Source organism: Nematolebias whitei, chromosome 21, assembly GCF_014905685.2.
Source record: "Nematolebias whitei isolate Nwh7 chromosome 21, NemWhi1, whole genome shotgun sequence".
In the NCBI taxonomy this organism is placed as follows: Eukaryota; Metazoa; Chordata; class Actinopteri; order Cyprinodontiformes; family Rivulidae; genus Nematolebias; species Nematolebias whitei.
In genome coordinates, this window is record NC_056518.1 from 2,987,023 (window position 1) to 3,007,109 (window position 20,087).

At 41.9% G+C, this 20,087-nt stretch overlaps 1 protein-coding gene across 1 annotated transcript; it reads right to left on the bottom strand.

Moving 5' to 3' along the window:
- Window positions 1-660: 660 nt before the first annotated feature.
- On the bottom strand, window positions 661-19,734 carry cdc25b (cell division cycle 25B). Its single transcript, XM_037695435.1, has 15 exons — window positions 19,422-19,734; window positions 19,220-19,302; window positions 18,631-18,679; window positions 17,117-17,158; window positions 16,968-17,001; window positions 13,047-13,184; window positions 12,574-12,687; window positions 12,332-12,469; window positions 12,094-12,174; window positions 11,798-11,986; window positions 11,397-11,501; window positions 10,250-10,312; window positions 10,017-10,115; window positions 9,574-9,819; window positions 661-957 (listed from the first exon to the last, which is right to left on the bottom strand). The coding sequence occupies exons 1-15, from the start codon at window positions 19,628-19,630 to the stop codon at window positions 820-822; spliced, it is 1,728 nt and encodes a 575-aa protein (XP_037551363.1). The 5' UTR covers window positions 19,631-19,734; the 3' UTR covers window positions 661-819.
- Window positions 19,735-20,087: the final 353 nt, after the last annotated feature.

Sequence of the window (20,087 nt, forward strand, 5' to 3'; positions counted from 1 at the left end):
GGATCTTTATTTCAGCAGCTTCCCCACAAGCCTGTACCAAAAATATTAAAGCCACCTGAAACAATTACCATAGATGACACTGGTTCTGCAGAGGGTAAGACATTTCATCTCTGGAAATAGTTAAAAGATGTTAGACCGAAAATCTTTTCACTCTTGCTGACCTGCAGCATCAAAAATAATCTTAGTTTTTGGTAAACAGGTAGGTTTTGTATGCTTTGGTGTCCATCCAAGAAAATGAGTAAGTATTGCAACTGATCAGTAAGAAGAGAAAAGAAAAAATGTCTAATTCATCTTTTTCAATTATCTGAATTACTTTGTGGGACTTACTAATGAAGTAATAGAAGGATAACACATGATCAGAATGGTTAACTCAAAAAATAAATGAAAACAGCACCAAAAAGCATCAAGCTGAATGAAGATATTGAAATTAAGTGCTTCAATAGGATCAAACATGAGAAAATAGAATAGACAGAAAGAGACTTCAAATCATTGCAGGTTGGTCTGGTTATATTATCACAATCTAAAACAAAATGTACAACTAATGCCAACACATTAAAAATATATTTAAAAAAATAAAAACTAATACAGACTGTAGGTCCAAGTGGTTTAAAAAAAAAAAAGAATTTTTTTTTTTTTTACAAAATGTCCTCATCTCTGCATCCTCAGTTCACATCTTTCCTTTCTTTAAAATTTCTTCTAACCTTCTTCCAGATAAAACTTTGGGACCTTAAAAAATGGCCCGTTGCTGCTGGTGGGTGAGGCCTTGGGCTCCGTGAGGAGGTCGTGCTGAATGTGGTCACGGCCGGCCACTTTGGACGGTCACTTGTTCAAGCGACTGTACATGTCTCTCTTGCTGCGCTCCCCAGCCCAAGTGCGACTTTTCTGGCGAAACTTCCTCAGGTCCTCCTTGAAGTCTTCGTGGAGCATGGGTCGGTAGGACTGAGGCTCACACTGGGACTGCACAGGAGAACGACACAGTGAGAACAGTGAAAACATTAAGAAGTACACTGAAGTGTCTGCAGACAGTGCAAACATTTCCTCAACAGTAAGTCATGGTAGCAAATGATTCATTGAACAGACGGACAGGTGAATCAACACCTGGATAGAAACACAGTCCTGGTTGGTTTAATAAGAGCAGCGTCCCATCATGGTATGAGGCAGGACATACAACTTGTACTGGGACCATCCTGTGGGGGACACGGTTCAGCAGGGATTGGACACATGGCTTTTCAGAAGTACAATAAAAAATAAATAATGCATTCAAATACTTTTTTCACCCCATACAAAACAAATTGTGTTTCAGCTCCAAAAATGTTTTCCAAACCCTGGATTTGCCCACATGTGCATCATGTCACCAACAGATGTGTCTTGTTTATGGGGTTTTTTCTAATGTTTTGTGCCTGTTAAAATGGCCATTAAAAAACCAGACCGCCTCCAGAAAGAGGACGACTGAGGTGAAAAAAACTGACATCAGGGCAGAGCACGTTATGAACCTGGAAAGACTTCAGCCGAGTATCTTCAACAATTTGTACAATTTTGAAGGAAAAAGGGGAAATAAAGAAGACATGCAAAAGGAATGACTGGTTAGCAGACACAGACCACGTGATGAAATGCTGCGGTTGATTTGGATAAACACTTCCATTGACACCGACGAGTTGGTGCTTGAGCACAACCACAAGCTAAGCACAAAAGAAGTGGGGCAGCAGAAACAGCTGGGAGAGTTCATCAAAGGAAGGAAAGTGGAGGTGCTTACATGGAGGGGTGCACAAAACAACATGCGGGAAAAATGCAAAGCTTCTGTGCACAACATCACCCAAAGAAAACTGTTGCCTCATGCAGCACAACCCTGTACAGTACCCATGTCCTGACTCACTGCCACTACATTTTAAAGTGCCAGTGAGTCCTCCCAGTCCTGCACTGGGACCCAGGGCAACAGTTCCTGGAACTAAAGCCTCCCTCCCATCTTACGAGTCAGATTTAAACGGCACTGCTCTTCAAAAGATTATTTTATCCTCACCTGCCTACCAACCCCAACTCACTGAACCAGAAGCGACTGAAACTAATCATTTGTGATTTTGCTGTTGCTCGTTACAACTCTCCACCATCACAGACCCCCACACCTCCACATGCAGGAAGAGGGTCACCTGCATCATGAAGGACCACACTCACCCAACACACACACTTTTTGCCCCACTCCTCTCAGGAAGGAGGTTGAGGAGCATTAAGTGTAGAACCACTAGACTGAGGAACAGCTTCTACCCTGAAGCTGTTAGACTCATGAATCTCTAACCAGGAGAATCACTGTGAAAAAAAAATCACTAATGCCACTTTAACTGGTGATTTGTGACTTATCTGTGCTGCTGATTATCTCATGCTTCTGATTATCCATGCTGCTGATTATCTCATGCTGCTGATTATCCATGCTGCTGATTATCTCATGCTTCTGATTATCCATGCTGCTGATTATCTCATGCTGCTGATTATCCATGCTGCTGATTATCTCATGCTGCTGATTATCCATGCTGCTGTATTCATTCATACCCATCTGCTCACCACAGACTCATGTTCCGGCTGCTGTTACGCCATATTGGTTTACATTATTAATGTTTAGCGTATATCTTAGATCCTTATTATTATTTTTTTATATATACTTTATATTCGTCTATTTTTGGGTGTAACTGGGACCCTGTGCATAACTTGGCTCCACCTCATGTACCGCATGTGATGGAAACGACAATAAAAGTCGACTTGAACTTGAAACAGAAATAAAGCCTGTATGCTGACAGCATGCAGACTTTATGAACAAGACAAGATCACTGTGCAGTCATGATTCAAAACCTGCCGGTGAGCAGAAAAACAAGACGCACTGTTTTATATACCATCATTTGCTGCTTCTTCTTCTTCTTCTTCTTCACTTTAAGCAAAAATTATGAAACCCTGCCCGCCCGGGTCATTGGTTCAGGTATGTTGATGACTCCTGGGTTTAAATTAAAGTAACAGGTCCAACATTTCAATTCAGTTTATTTAAATAGTGCCAAGTCACAACAGAAGTCATGTCAGGGCACTGAACAGAAACATTCATATATACCTGGTATGTATAAAATATGTTAACATTATTTATGTGAGGAGCAGCTTTGAGTTGAACTCCATCACTGAACTCTCATCTTGAACAAGCATGAAGGCGACAGTGGAAAGAAAAACTCCCTCATGAGGAAGAAACCTTTAGCAGAACCAGGATCAGGACAAGAGGACCATCTGCTTCGACCGGCTGGTTCGAGAGGATTTGGGGGTTTTCTGGGACCTTGACTAAACATTTTGTTCCACCTCATGTACCACATGATGCAAATGACAATAAAGAACTTTGACCTTGAATAGGAAACAATGACAGATAAACATTGACAGGTCAAGAATCACATGTTAAGATAGAAATAGTATCAAATGAAAACTATTCAATTTTAACAATTCATTTTAGGAAATGAGGTCAATTTGTCCTCTAGTAGTCTAAGTCTATAGCAGCATAACAAGCCGACCCTAACTATAGGATTTATCAAGAAGAAAAGTCTTAATCCCAGTCTTAAAACTGGACAATGTGTCAGCCTCACGGACAGAAACTGGAAGTTGGTTCCACAAGAGAGGAGCCTGAGAACTGAAAGATCTTTCTGTCATTCTGCTTTTGGCAACATTTCACTGATCACATCAACTGTGGATAAATATATAAAGTTCACACGAGAAGATGGAAAAGTCTTGGACTGTGAGGTCTCTGATGGAGAACATTTGGAAACTGAGGTGTACTGTATGCGTTTACTTGACCTACAATCAACACTATCAAAAACTGTTGTGCAGATTAAAGTCTGTACTATGACAAATTAAAATGTAGTATTTGAGCTACTACCACGTGCCTGCGCAGCTACTGACTCCAAAGTGGGGAGAGAAAAAAAAGTCAATGTAGGTGGCGAAATCAACAAGAATTTTGAGAAGGTTACATTCTAATCACCTGTTTGAACAAATTCACTTCATAATTACAGGTTCTACTGTATTTTAAAATAATCAATGAGGGCAGTTAAGTAGTTACTTGCAATGATTGCAATTGGAGCAAAACACTTTAGAGGAAATCTAAAAAAGTTAAGTCTGGTCCTCTGGACCTTCAAAAAAACTAAAACAAAAAAAGGTAGAAACATTTCGTCTTTCATCCGAAAGACTTCCTCAGTATGAGGTGCTATATTCAGCTCAGTCTTATAAATGGCACCTTCTTGACCATCAGCCTAACGATGGATCATTAGCACCTGATGGCTGTTTGCTATTCACAGGGGGCTGAGTGATACTAGCAATAACAGCATAAGAAATTGTCCATTATTAAACAGGGGTGGAGCCTCCGTGTTCAACTGTCCCCCTCTTACAATGCTGTTATTGCTAGTATCACTCAGCCCTCTGTGAATAGTAAAGAGCCATCAGGTGCTAATGATCCATTGTTAGGCTGATGGTCGAGAAGGTGCCATTTATAAGACTGAGCTGAATACAGCACCTCAGACTGAGGAAGTCTTTCGGATGAAAGACGAAAACGTTTCTAGAATTTTTATTTTTTTTTGTTAGATTTGTTTTTTGAATGTCCAGAGGACCAGATTTAACTTTTTTAGATTTTTCTACCTGGATTATTGAGGGCACATCAGGATACTTTAGAGGAAAGTAGAAAGTAGTAGTAGTAGTTCTAGAATAGCGCCGCTCAAGGTGGCTGCATGTTGGAGCAGCTCTTACTTTCATTCTGAGATATTACTTTTGAAAACTTTAATTCCTCTTTTTCTGGATATAAATCACTTTTTTTGGATGATTATTCCTCTGGTGTCAGATGCTGTGCAGCTGGAGGGATTTTTAAAGAAATATATTTGCTTTTGGACATTTGTTATGATGCGTAACCATAACAAGGTTGTTTTTTTTTTTACAACCGGGAGCAGCTGATTAACATCTCCAAAGCTCAAATAATATCTCAACTACAGCCCCAAATCCCAAATGAGTTGAAAAGGAGGCATCGTGGATGCAGAGCAGGAGCAAAGAAGAGGGACAAAGAGAGAAGAATGAAGTTTAAACCATCTCTTCCATCGATCATGATGGGCAATGTGAGATCGCTGGGAAACAAGTTGGATGAACTTCAAGCCCTAACAAGGACCCATCCAGAGTATCGAGAATGCAGTGTTATGCGTTTCACTGAGACATGGCTGCAGGATCATATCCCCGACTCCAGCGTTTCCTTGCCAGGCTTTCTGACCATACGAGAGAGAGTTCACCAGTGTTATTTTATCAACCGTTTACATTCCACCCAATGCTGTTACAGAGACTACATGTGATGTCATCAGCTCCAAGGTTGCCAAGCTACAGACACAAAACCCTAGTGCGTTTGTTGCAAATCTGGGGATTTTAATCATGTCTCACTCTCTACTACACTTCTGACATTCCAACAGTTTGTCAGCTGCTCTACCAGAGAAAACAAATGCAGGACTTGTTTTATGCAAATGTCAAGGATTCATACATCGCTAAAGCAAGACCCCCTCTTGGCAAATCAGATCACAATCTTGTGTTTCTCTGCTAAAAATATAAACCCCTTGTTCAGAGGCAACCTGCAATAAAGAGAACAGTGAGAAAATGGTCAACGGAAGCTGAAGAAGCCCTGCGGGGTTGTTTTGATGCTACAGACTGGGATGCACTGTGCCAGCCACATGGAGAGGACATCAATGCCATGACTGAGTGTGTGACCGACTATATAAACTTCTGTGTAAACAACACCATCCCCACCAGAACAGTGAGATGCTTCCCCAATAACAAACCTTGGATCACCACTGAACTGAAGGAACTGCTAAACCAGAAAAAAGAGCCTTCAGGGAGGGAGACAGGGAATTATTGAGGAGCACACAGAAGCAACTAAAAGTCAAGATAAGAAACAGCAAGGAGGTGTACAAGAAGAAGCTGGAGAGCAAGCTCCAACAGAACAATATCAGAGAGGTGTGGTCAGGGATGAAACAGATCACAGGCTTCAAGCAGAAGGAGGATCAGAATAGAATGTGCGATATATACGGTACACGGTAGAAATTTAGCCTACGATAGAGATCTGTCTTCTACCGGCTAACCGCAGTAATGCGGTGTCTGATGTAACAGAGTTGTCAGATTTAATCGTTACTTTTTTTTAGTTGACAACTATGCGCAAGTGGCGTTAAAGTCTTTTCTTCGAGGGCTAAGTAGCGAAGCTACAAGCTAACTACGCCCGGCTTGCCGTAGTGTTGCCGTATTCTGACGCATGCACAAAACGTTGTGTTCCGTCTAAAGTCTCTCCCCCCCCCCCCCAATCGAAAGTTGAAGTAAACGTTGGTCAACTTTAGAGAAACCTGCTCTCTGATCTGTGAAAAGAACGCTGTGTTGTGTGATTTTACTGCGAGACACTCTGGTCAAAGCCACAGACTCATTTTTTGTCAGCTCTCCATTAAAGCGAAAGGAAACGCCCACTAGAGGTTTGGAGGGTGAAGTGTTTCAGTGTAAAATGTTGCTCTGTTGCTGTTTATTTCTTAAGTGAGAATACTGGAAACTGTTAAGAGTCAACAACATATTTTTTTTGCTTAAAACATATGGCTAAAACTACATTTGAGATCTGTTGCACCGTTTTGCACTTTAGGAAAGAAGCCTAATACTTGATTTGTTTATTATTTAAAAACTCTCTGGACCTAGTAGTGGAATTTTCTTAATTCAAAATATATGATGGCAAAGGGACACCCTACGCTTTATTTTAAAGCAAGTTTTATACTAAAAACATATTGCGATATATATCGTTATCGTCACCCTTCACAATACTTATCGTGATATGAATTTTATGCCATATCGCACATTTCTACAATGAACTGAACACATTCTTCAATAGGTTCAGTTCAGGAACAAGCTCAGCATCCTCCTCTCTTGCCCACACCCAAACAGATATACCACCCTCCTTTAACCCAAGGCTGTCCTGTCACACCTCAAATATTGTATCTACCACCTCAGTCATGGACCCTTCTTCTACTTACTGGTCTTCAACCAAATCAGAAGATGCTGATACCTCCTTTGCCTCCCCCCTCTGCGTCTCCAGAAGTCAGGTGAGGAAGCAGCTGGAGAGACTGAACCAGAATAAGGCTGCAGGTCCAGATGGTGTCAGTCCCAGAGTCCTGAAGGTCTGTGCAGAGCAGCTCTGTGGGGTTCTGCAGCATCTCTTCAACCTTAGCCTGACCCAGGAGAAGGTTCCAGTGTTGTGGAAAACCTCCTGCCTTGTTCCAGTGCCAAAGAAAACTCACACATCAGTCCTCAATGACTATAGACCTGTTGCCCTGACATCCCACATCATGAAGGTCCTAGAGAGACTCCTGCTGACCCACCTGACTAGGCAAACAAGCACATATCAGGACCCACTGCAGTTTGCTTATCAGCGTGGACTTGGGAGGGAGTTGAAGATGCCATCATACACCTGCTTCAGCAAACTCACTGTCATGTAGAAAAGGCAGACAGCACTGTGAGAGTCATGTTCTTTGATTTCTCCAGTGCATTTAACACAATCCAGCCTGATTTGCTTTGTCAGAAACTTCAGAAGACTCAGGTGGAGGCCTCAACAATCACCTGGATCAAAGACTACCTGATGGACAGACCACAGTTTGTGAGACTGAAGGGTTGTGTGTCTAACCAGGTGGTCAGTAGCTCAGGAGCACCACAGGGGACTGTACTCTCACCATTCCTTTTCACTCTGTACACCTCAGATTTCCAGTACAAAACAGACTCCAGTCATCTGCAGAAATATTCAGATGACTCTGCAGTGGTCGGGTGGATCAGAGATGGACAAGAAGCTGAGTACAGGGAACTGGTGGACCGCTTTGTGGCATGGTGTGGAAAAAATCATCTCATCTTGAATGTGAACAAAACAAAGGAGAGGATTGTAGATTTCAGGAGAATCAGGAACAGGTCCAACCCTATTTCCATCATGGGAGAAGAAGTGGAGGTGGTGGAGAAGTATAAATACCTTGGAGTTCACCTGGACAATAGACTGGACTGGAAATGCAACAGTGAAGCATCTACAAGAAGGGACAGAGCAGACAGTACTTCTTGAGGAAGCTGAAGTCCTTCAACGTTTGCAGCAAGATGCTGCATATCTTCTATAAGTCTGTTGTAGAGAGCGCTGTCTCTTCTGCATCATCTGCTGGGGGAGCAGCACCAGAGCAAGTGACTTAAAAAAGATCAACAAGCTCATAAAGAAGGCTGGCTCAGTTCTGGGGACTCCTCTAGAACCTCTGGAGATGATTGTACAAAGAAGGATTCTTCATCAAATGAAGAACATTATAGACAACCCTCAGCATCCTCTTCATCAGACTGTCATACAACAACAAAGTGTCTTCAGTCAGAGGATTCTTCAGATCCGTTGTAGGACAGACACTACAAGAGATCCTTCCTGCCCACAGCCATCAGCATCTAGAACAACTCTTTAATGAAACCAGGATGATGAGTTACCACAACATATAATTTCCCTCTGGGATTAATAAAGTTTTTTGTTGTTGAAAAGACAAGTTTTCATGCGACAGCAGAAAGGATTACAGAACAGGTGACTGCTCCAGATGACCAAGCCTTTTGGACCCTTCTACATACATAAGGTTCATTGCAATTAACCAGGGCTTAATCTGAGCTGGATCCCGCTGGAACAGGACCCAGGAACTCTTATTTTGACAGGGTGCATTCCAGTAACAGTTTTCTTGGATCCAGTAACTCTCTGGCTTACTAATAATAAAATTATGAACAAAATGTGACTGCCTTGAAAGGATAAAACCCATACTAGATATGTAAACTGAAAATAATTACATAAACACTAATTTTAAACATAACAGCCACTCACAAACTCCCTAATATCACATAAGAGGTGCCCCTTCAAGTAAGCTTTTCTGCTTTTACCCTTAAAAAAATCTCTGCCGCTAAAAGTAATCACGGGCAATTTAATTAAAAAAACAAAAATATAATTAAACCGCACAACTAAATTGAAAATCCGTTTTACAGTTTAAGTGGGTCAATAATAAAATTTTGATTTATTAATAATACGAGAAATGTTTTATGGGTAAATCACGTGACGTATTTCACGTTTCAAAACAACAGCACAAATTTATCAAAATATTAGCAATCAAAATGTCGAAAAGACAGTCTAATTTACTTTAATTTAAAACAAAAGTCTTCTCATTATAGGAGCACATGAAGGCAGTGGTGACGGTACTTGACGCGGGGCAGAGGGGGTAAGATGCTTGAGAGAAGCAGAGCGTGCTCTATTCACACAGGGAGAGAAACTTATGTAGGTAAACATACATGTTTAACCAGCCGTTAAAATACACCAATACACCAGAATGCAGGAAATGCCATCTACGTTATTCTAAATTTTCTGGGGGAGAACCCCCAGACACCCCCATTCGAGTTTCAGCATCATTTAGTTTACAAATTAAACATTGCATGTAAGTGTAATATAAGTAATCCTGACTGCTTACATATTGGGAAGAGAAACAGTAATGACAGAAAAAGAAAAGCTGTAACCAAACGAACCTGAAAATGAGGGAAGAAGTTTTTGTATCCACCCTTGAGGATGTAGAGCTCAGGATAGTGGAGGTATGGGTAGTCATTCATGGCGCGGTCTTGGGCCCTGATGAAGCGGCACATTTTAGGGCCACGTTCCGATGAGAACTCACAGTGGAAGATGACGACAACACGCTTGTCTGGGCAGGATGGGACAGTAGGGGCTCTCAAGAGAAAATTCTCCACCTGGTCTTCCTGGTGCAGGTTTAGAGCTCCCTGAGACAAGTAATCAAAATGCTTACTGCATAACCTCTGTTGTGATTAAAACATTTAAGAGTGCTAGAAATACTCACTCTAAATATGAAGTTAAGACAATCACCAAGAGGAAATGTTCCAACAACCAGTAATGAGTGCATTAAAATGTCGGTATTATCAGTAAGATTAATGAGTACACATTTCCAGGTGGGACTTACTTTGATGTGTCCACCTTCAAACTCGTAGGGATAGCGGCAGTCGATGAGGATGATCCGCTCAATTAGATGATCAAACTGGCCGGTCAGGGCTGCCTCCATCTAAACACCATAAGAATCACATCCTAATGTTATTCTGCTGTTGCGGTTTGACTATGCTGAATATTTAAAAAATAATCATGTGAAGATAACTTTAGTAAAAATACTGAACATGCACAGCCATAATGTTTACTCACCATTTTTGACGTAATGTATTTGAGGTCTTGATGATCTCCCGGCACTGTGGGAAACACAAAAGGCTAAAAAGGAATAAAAATATGTTATTGGACTGGAAAATATATTTTACTCAAGTTAAAACCACACTTATGGCTGTTTTCCATTAGTAACAGTACAGCACGGTTCAAATCGACTTGGCACGGTTCCAAGGCTTTTCCACTAATAACAGTTCATAGAACCGGTCCCTTTTTCTCTGGGCTTCCAAGCGTGCCCAACTGGCACTAAACCTCTGTGGTCCACACTGCTCTCACCCACCTGGAGCAGAAGGACTCCTACGTCCGTATGCTCTTTGTGGACTTCACGTCTTTCATTCAACCTTTATTTAGACAAGTAAATCCCATTGAGCCTCGAGGACTCATTTACAAGAGAGACCTGATTACGTCTGCCTTCAGTACCATGATCCCCACCCACTAGAACCATTACTAAAAGTATAATGGAAACAACTCGTATGACTCATTTGCATAGGTCCTGCTCGGCCCTTATTGGACCGGTACAGATCGGATCGCTTCATTTTTCGTTTCCACAGTGCCCATTAGTGCCCCTTTAGTGGGAGGATCATTATCAACACACCAACACCCATTTACAAACCTTCTCGTTAGGTGTCGCTCCATCTAGCTCGCTCTGAACTTTTTCCATGGGCCAGCAAACACAAAAACGCCTGAACTTCAGCATTTGACCACAGTTGTGACATTATTGTTCGTTTATACCTTCAGAATACTCCAAAATACACTCCTCCAGATTTGAGTTGTTTCTAATGGCAGGTTAAAAAGAAAATGGCGGATCGGGTTGCGGTGGAAGTTTCTGAAACTCTGCCCTCCGACTAATGACTCCGCCCCCTGACCAATCAGTAACAGACAGTGTGCTGACATCACATTTTAAAGTCCTGTTTGGCCTCAATGGAACCACAGAGAAGTAGGTACTGAAAGAACAGGCCGGTTCCACAAAGAAGGCCGTGTGGAAAAGAACACGGAACCAGCCTGAGCAGGGTAAAGCGGGGCCAAGGAGGAACTGTGGAAAAGGGTCTATACCGTGCCGAGTCCAACCGTGCTGTACTGGTACTAAAGGTACTAATGGAAAAGGGGCATTAGTAGTTGAAGTCTTTCTTACCTTAGTGAAATCTCCTATTAATTCATTAGAGCCACTCTGCCCATCAAGCAACTTTTCTATCTCTGCTTGACAGAAAGACTTGGACCTTTGGAGCAGGAAACAGCTCTGGAAGGAAAGAAGAAAGACTTCTGAAGAAAGCTGGAGAAGCAATGAGCCATTTTAAAAATGTCTACCTTCTTCTGAGATTATATTTTTGCCACCAATTTGTGACCTTGAATGATTTTTTTTTTTTACATCACCTGAAATCCAACTGAAGGAGTTAAGTTTAACCAATGCAGAATTTTCTGATAATTTTTTGGTGTAAAGAGATGGTTCGGATGTCACATGTCATGTCCAGCATTAGGCTGTGGCAACTGAGCTTATTGCTGTGTTGTTAACGTTCATCCAAGCACTAAATTCACCATTCTTGGAGATTCAGTGTTTTGTTCCAGGGTGGTGACTTGGGTTCCTGCCAGGCTCCGTCGTCTCTTTACTCGAACAGGCGTGTTTTCATCGGCTGGGCAGTCAGGGCGCTTTGCAGAGGGACGGGACACTGGACTGGGCATAGAGGGGGAACGAAACAGGCTGCGTGGCCGACAGCGGATTACAGGCTAAAGATTGAGGGAAAACAAAGAAAATATGTAGAATAGATTTCATTTTCTTGACTCTAAAGACAACTAGCAATTAAACTCTGACTGAAACTGTTATGGAAACTTACAGAGTCATCCCCCATGCTGTCAGACATCAGCGGCGCAGTGAGCAAGTTTGCCATCCCTGATGGCATCCCTGAGTCGTCCTGCTAGAAACAAAAAATAAATAAACTAACACACATACACACATATCTATATATATATATATATATTTTTTTTTTTATTTTTTACAAGGGCATTACACCACAGTAAAACAGAAAGATCTAAGTGTATGAATCCATAATCATTAGTGCAGTACCAACTGACCTCCATGTTGTCCTCAAGTATCTCTAAAAAGCCATCATCCTCATAGTCGTTTAGAGAGGAGGCGAGGGACGAGCGTCTCAGAGACCCGGGGCTTGAATCAAACAAGTCGAGCTGCTGGACTGCAGGAAGCGAGGACAACTGAACAAAAATAAAGAAAAAAAAGGCGCTTAAAGTCAGTCTCCTTCTAAAACCATGTCACAACCTCCAGAGCAAACAGGGACAGATGTTTCTCAGGTTCATACCATGAGAGCGGGCGCTGAGCTGGGTCGGAGAGCAAAGCCATCGCGTTCACTACTGAAGGATCGCACACGACTCCGTGACACGGGCTTGGATGGTTTTTTGAATTCAAAACTTCCCTGACAAAAACAAAAAAGGGAAAACTATTTTAATGTTAAGAAGCAACTCTGAACTCTTAAAATCAAGAAAACCTGTGCCATTTACAATATCCCTGCTGGCATTCATCTTTGTTCCAGATATAAAGGTTTTTTTTTGTTTCTTTTATTTTAATCTTACAGTACAGACAAACTTATCTACTACTAAACGTGAGTGATTCGAAAACAAAGGAACTTAATTTATTTCAAAAGATACGATGCCTTCACCATGGCAAGAATCTTGAATATTAACAGGTTAAGATCTCAGCACTGACAATAAATACTCTGCTATAGATTCTTGTCATACATTTTCACAACGCGTTCTACCAAAAACTGTCACTGACCTCTGGCATGTTCTCTTTGTTGTCATCTTGAGAGATGGATGAGGAATTTAGTTGAGATGGTTGATGACCGAATATTCCATAACGTTTAGAGTCCGATTCTTGTCCTTTCAGACACGGACTGAAGCCCAGGAGCTGGAGCTAATGTTGAGAGGAGACAAGAATGAACCAGTTAGTGAAGTTCTGTGAGCTTTAAGGGGAGAGAAGAAAAAAAATACTTTTCTGTATGACTAGATTAATCTTCAGGTCTTAAATATTACAAAGTTTAGAAACAAAGCTTTTTGCATTTAACAGAGAACCTACAAGTCGATGAGAAACACTGGGAACGGTCCAAAAAACTAGCTTGATTTGACAACAGGTAAATGATGTGGATTTTAGTAAATGAAAGAATGTCCCAAACCAAAAATAGATCCAGAGTAGGGCTGGACAATAATTCGATATAAATATATCTTGCGATATACTTCTATTCAATAACGATGATGTGAGTTTTAAGCACATTTTCGATGTACATTACGCTAGGATTACAGCGTTTCACAGACGCATTCCTTTTTCTGTTCGGGTTGACGTTTCAACCCGAACAGAAAAAGCCGCGACAACTACGTAAGTGCGTGGTGCCGTAGAAGTTACGCAGAGCGCGAGTAGCAGGCTAGGCTAATCTACATCACGCAGAAAGTTTTGGATTCAAAATGAGTGCCCGTTAGAATGGGACTGAAGAAGCATTCACAAGGGAAGAGAAAGACGACGACATAATTGATAAGAGAGGAAAGAGTAATTCGGCGGTGTGGAAGTGGTTCGGCTTTCAGAGATCCGATAAACAGCAGGTTTCAGTGCGCTGCAAAATATGCCAGAGTCTCGTTCCAACTAGTGGTGGGAACACAACTAACTTGTTTCACCATCTGAAGAGTTTGCACTCTATAGAATAATCTGAGTCAGAAGATGAAACACAAGAAAAGTCTGAGCCAACGTGTCCCTGTCCCTGAAACAACATCCCCGGCCCCAGCTGCATCAAGAGAAGCCCATTCAGCAAACGCAGATTGCTGTATTCATGCCACATGACAAAAACTCCAAACGTCATAAAAGGCCGTTACAAATTTCTTGGCGAAAGACATGATTTTATTTACCCTTTATTTATACAAGTAGTCTCATTGAGCCATGAGAACTCATTTTCAAGAGAGACCTTGATGCCGTTTACTACAGTGGAAAATGTGGGTTTCAAACAAATGATGCCAATCATCGACCACAGATACCAGCTCCCTGGCTGGAAATATTTTTCACGCACAGCCATACCTGCACTTTATGGTGAAGTTAGAGGAAGGATGGAAGAGCAACTAAAGTCGGTGTCGAAACTTTCGACTACAGCTGACCTGTGGTCAAGCAGAACCTTGGAACCATACTTGAGCCTGACAGTTCACTTTATTGACCAACATTGGAAGCTTGTCAGCTTATGCTTCCAGACGGTCTATTTTCCTGAGGATCACACGGACAAAACCATTGCAGCCGGACTTACAGATGCGCTCGCCTCCTGGGGACTCGGCGACGACCGCCAGGTCTGCATCACCACAGATAGTGGGACCAACATCATCAAAGCAGCCGAGTTGAACACATGGACAAGACTACAATAGGGGGAGTGGTGGCGCAGAGGTTAGAGAAGGTGGGCCTGTGATCGGAAGATCGCCGGTTCAAGCCCCGGTACAGACAACATCAAAAATGTGGGTGGGGTAGGTGAAGCACCCACACCTTCCCCCACCCTCATTCGCCCCACCCTGGGCCCCTGAGCAAGGCCCTTAACCCCCATTTGATCCCTAAACGGGTCTCTCTTGAAAATGAGTTCTTGTGGCTCATTGAGACTACCTGGATAAATAAAGGCTAAATTAAATTTTTTTTAAAAATTCAACGCTTCAGACACCGACTGAACTCTGCCATTGTTAAGTTATCCAGTTAAAATACACTTGAGTGTTATGTAGTTTTGTAGTATGAAGTTTTATTACTAAAATCATTTATTTAACAAATACAACATGCTTCACACAAAATAGGCTTAACCTACAGGAATTGTATTTATTTTTGTATTTTAAGCTGTACACTCACTACATTACACTGTAGTAAAGTGTCATTTCTTGTCTGGTCCTCTATACGGGTTCAAAAACCAACAACAAAAAGTAGAAACGTTTCATCCAGTCTGAGAAGCTGTATTCAGCTCAGCCTTATAAATAAGGGAGCAGAAAATTTGCTAAATTTGATGATTTTTTTTGTGTGTGCGTGAACCTTTATACCAGATACCTGAATTTCCCCATTGTGGTTACAATAAAGGCTGTTCCTATTCTATTTAAAATCAGATGTAATCAAATATACTTAAATCAGGAGAATTGCGATTTTTCTCTAAGAATAATGAACAAATTTTTATTGAAATATAAATACAAATGTTTTATATTATATTGCAATTTTTTTCCCCTCTGTGTTTACAGTGAAAGTTAACCAAGACAAGCGAGTGGACAGAGCAGTTGGGGTCTGTAAAAAGGTGGTGGCTGCCTTCTCCTCCTCTTGGAAAAAGAAAAGGGACCTTGCAGCTGCTCAGGAGTTTCACTTGCCAAAGCACAAGCTCATCACTGAAACACCACCAAGATGGGGCTCCCGTCAACAAATGGTGAAGCGGGTCCTGGAGCAGAAAAGGGCCATCACAGAGGTCCTCTCAAAGGACAAGAAGACCAGGTCAATGGTTCCTACGTGGAAAGATGTGGATATTTTAGAGTCTGTAGATGCAGCTCTAAGCCCACTCCTGGAATTCACTGATGCCTTGTCCGGTGAGTCCTGCGTCAGTGTGTCATTATTAAAACCAGTGATGCATCTCTTCAACACTTCCATCTTGAAGGAAGCAGAGGATGACACAGAGCTCACAAGAAGCATAAAGACGAGAGTGATGGGATACCTCAACGAAAAGTACAAGGATCCAGCCATGGATGATCTACTTGACGTGGCATGCCTCGTTGACCCAAGATTCAAGCTTCAGTACACTCAGCAGGAGGAGAAAGAGTACATCAAGGAGAGGGCTGTGTTGGAGATGTTGAAGGGAGAGAGAGCTGTTGTGGTTAGAGAAGACATTGGAGATGCTTCTGCAGCAGGTCCTCCAGCCAAGAAAACAAAGAAGTCTCTGTCTAGCTTTTTTTCAAAGAGGCCCACCACTTCCGACACAGGAGGCTTGAGTGCAAAGCAGGTAGTTGAGAGGGAGCTCAGCAACTACCTTTTGTCTCCAGGTGCCGATGATGACTCAAATCCTCTGGACTGGTGGAAGCTCTATCAAAAGAACTTCCCCACAGTAAGCCAACTGGCAAACCATTACTTGTGCATTCAGGCCACAAGTTCCTCATCTGAGAGGATTTTCAGTACAGGTGACAACACGGTCACTTGCAAAAGGGCATCTTTGAAGACAGATAACGTAGACCAGCTTGTATTTCTTGCCAGAAGAGGCTGTCATGTATCATCACCCCTCAACAATGTGTGTTTGTTGTTACTCTACCCTGAAGATGTTGGACATGTAATGCCACTATGACTGGTGATAGGTGCTGCTGATTATCCATGATGCTGATCTCACACTTCTCCCACACAGACTCATGTTCGTGCTGCTGTTGTTCAGCATATTGTTTTGCACTATTAGTGTTTAGCGTATTTCTTAAGTTTATATCATTTTTACCATTTCTTTTTATATCTATATTGAATTATATCATTATCGACCGAAATTAAGAAATATATCGTGAGAAAAGTTTTGGCCATATCGTCCAGCCCTAATCCAGAGCCACATTTTACTTAAAGAGACAACCACAAAGTGAGAAGAAAAACAAGCCACATTCTCAGCGTTTGCTGCTCTGAATGTTAATAATGACACAAATAGCAAAAAAACATGAAGGGCTGCAACAATTACAAAGAACTTACTGGCAGTGAGTTGATTCTTCGAATTGGCATCTTCCTATCATTGATAGAAAATAAACAATACAAATTAAAATAACCATCATGGTAACCATGTTACAACACCATTTAAGTTACAGTTAGTTGTTTAAGTTACAGATTGGAAAGCAACTCACTCATTAATAACTTTGCTTGACTGCTGAATGGCCTTTTCAAACCTGGAACAAGCCAGAGATCAGGAACTGTTAAAACATATGATGATGATGATTCCCCATCAGAATATACGGTTCTAATAAGTCAAATTATCTGCTGGTATCTAAAAAAAGTTAAGTCTGCTCCTCTGGACTTTCAAAAAACAAAACGAAACAAACAAAAAAAAAAAAAGTAGAAACATTTTGACTTTCATCCAAAAGACTTCTTCAGTCTGAGTCTTTCAGATGAAAGACAAAAACCTTTCTAGATATTTGTTTTGTTTTTTGAATGTCCAGAGGAGCAGACTTAACTTTTTTAGATTTTAACTACCTGGATTATTGAGCATGCATCAGGACATCTGCTGGTAGAAACACCCCAAACTTAAACTACAAATAAATGTCTAATGTTCCAGAAACAATAGTCAGACTTAAGGAAATTATGTGGTGGTCCTTTTCATCAGAGTCATGTCCACCTGTATGCTAAACCAGCACAGCTGAGAGCTGAGCGTCCAGAGCGGGGGGGGGGGTGGGGGGGGGCAGGAGAGAAGAGGCTGAGATCAGCTACCAAATGCCTGCTGGAGGCACAGCTGCCGAGGCCCATTCTGCAGGAGCTCTTGGGGGGGGGGGGGTTGTTCTATGGTGGTGCCCTCATTTCTATAGTGCAAACATAAAATGCCTGCCCCCCCCTTTACAGAAACAACACTGCTTAGGAAAAGTGTGCCAACCCCCAAAGTGGATGAGTATCATTCAGCCCAAGTGCAGAACATATCCTCCCCCAAACTGAAAACCTCTTAGCAACAGCTGTGAGGAAGGCGAGTAACGTCTTAGACGTGAACGAACAGATACTGGACGGCAGCAGATGCCTGCACTCCCCCCACTACTGAAAGGCCACCCAAGACCAGGCAGCAAAAACATGCTGACAAACTGCGTAAGATGACAACAAAGTCCATGCTCAATAATCCAGGTACACAATCCAACATTTCTCGGTCAGGTCATCTGGACAGTTTGGGTTTTTTGTGCTGAAACGTTTCACCTTGGGTCCAGAAGGCTTCATGAGTCAAGGAAACAACTAAACTGATTCTTCCCCCAACAGCTTACTCCAAAGTGGAACAAACCAGTTCTGCTTGTGATAAGATGGTCGCTTTGGCTTAAGATAATGTTGAGCACAACTGCTGCAAACCAGTTTCATTGGGGGCTGTGTTCAGTGAACAGCTTGCTCAGAGCTAGGCATGTGACACGTTCCACTGTGTTTACATCATGTTTACCATGCTTTATGTAAAAAGAACCAACACACAACTGTCTTCATGTTGCTTTTCTGCCAGTTTGATCAAAGAAAATATGACTCAGACACTTATCAGTCAGTGGAAGAAATAAAAGAAATGGAGTTTAGCCAAGATGAACCCAAGCATAAGTTTCAGGGGTGGGACTTTAGAGGGGTGAAAAGAGCAAACTGATAAGAATAGTCAGCAGGAACGTAAAAAAATTTAATTCAATCTTACGCGTCTTCCAGTTCCCCATCAACAGGGCTGGGGAGATCCAAACCAAGGCCTGAAGGAAGAGACGTGAAGATCACTTTCATGCAAGAAACAGGGCAAAGAAGAGAAACAAAACACCTGCATTCTCTAAGTGTGAGACTGATTAGTTTGAACTTTTTAAACTAAAATCTGTAAAAATAAATAAATAAAGGAACGAAATGTGCCACTGCCTACAAATATTGACTTGTCGTCAAAATGTACTTTACATATGTGAAACAATGTGCGATGGTTCAAACACAAAGAAATAACACTGAAAACTCAAACACATTTACAGAAATATCAACAAAGAAAAACAGTTCTGTTTTCAAATAGAAAGGTTAGAAACAAGACAAAGATGAGTTTCACGTTGCTTTATACGACATCTTGATTTGACCGTTTTTATAACTACTTTGATTTTAATTGTTTATCTGTCTAAAACAGATCTCTCTTGAAAAGGAGTCCTCGTGACTCAAGACTACCTGTTTTAAAGGTTGAATGAAAACGTCTTGTACTTATAAAGTAAGTGGCTAACATGTGGCTCTCTGGCAGTAAGCATCAATAAGAGCAAACAAACCGGCATCAGATGACACATCAGAGGCAAACGAGGGGATCTTGTCAAGGGCTGCATTTTTCCTTCTTTTCGGGGTGTCACACTGGCTGCGGGATTCAAGACAAACGTTGTCATATTCACAATGCCCAGTAAGGGTCGCTGTCCACAACTATTCATCTTGTGCAACATTTTCAAATGAAAAATATAGGACAAATAACAACAGTACCTTCCGAGTCCAATTAAATTGTTCATGTCCAGAGCCAAATTGGTCACCGGAGACAGCACCGCCGCCGGACCAGGGGAGAACAGAGTCCTGCAGTGCGAAGTCTTTGTGCTCACATCCGGTAGAACAAGCGAGGAAAGCCCGGGGATCCCATCGGGCCTGGCATTAAAGGCGGTTTTTAGCGGGCTAGTGTTGCTAAAACAGGTCTCCATCTTTGCTGCTATCCAATCGGTGTAACTCCTTGATAAATTTAACTTGAGCTGCGGATCGTACGATCATGCCAGAAGAGCAGCGCAGACAAGACTCTACGCTAACCCGGAAGCTAACCAGCCAGAGAGAGAAAATTTAAGAAAACATTTCTAAAACTGCCCCGAAGCACCGGTTGTAGGTGGCTCAGTGGGCCCGCGTGGAGTAAACTTTCATTCGGCCTCGTTAAGTTATTAAAACCACATATCTGTTTGCGAAGCGAAACAGCTCCAACCGATCTTCATCTGCTCTCTGCGGAAGACTGAGAAGTTGATCATATTTATGTTCAAAATAAAAGCCTAGAAGCGGCAATTTTTCAGCCAATAAGAGAGGTTGTAGATTCCATCTGACCAATCAGAGCTCAGAAACAAGAACTGTTGTTCAGACGTCATACGTAGGAAGTAGGAAGGCGGATACGGACAG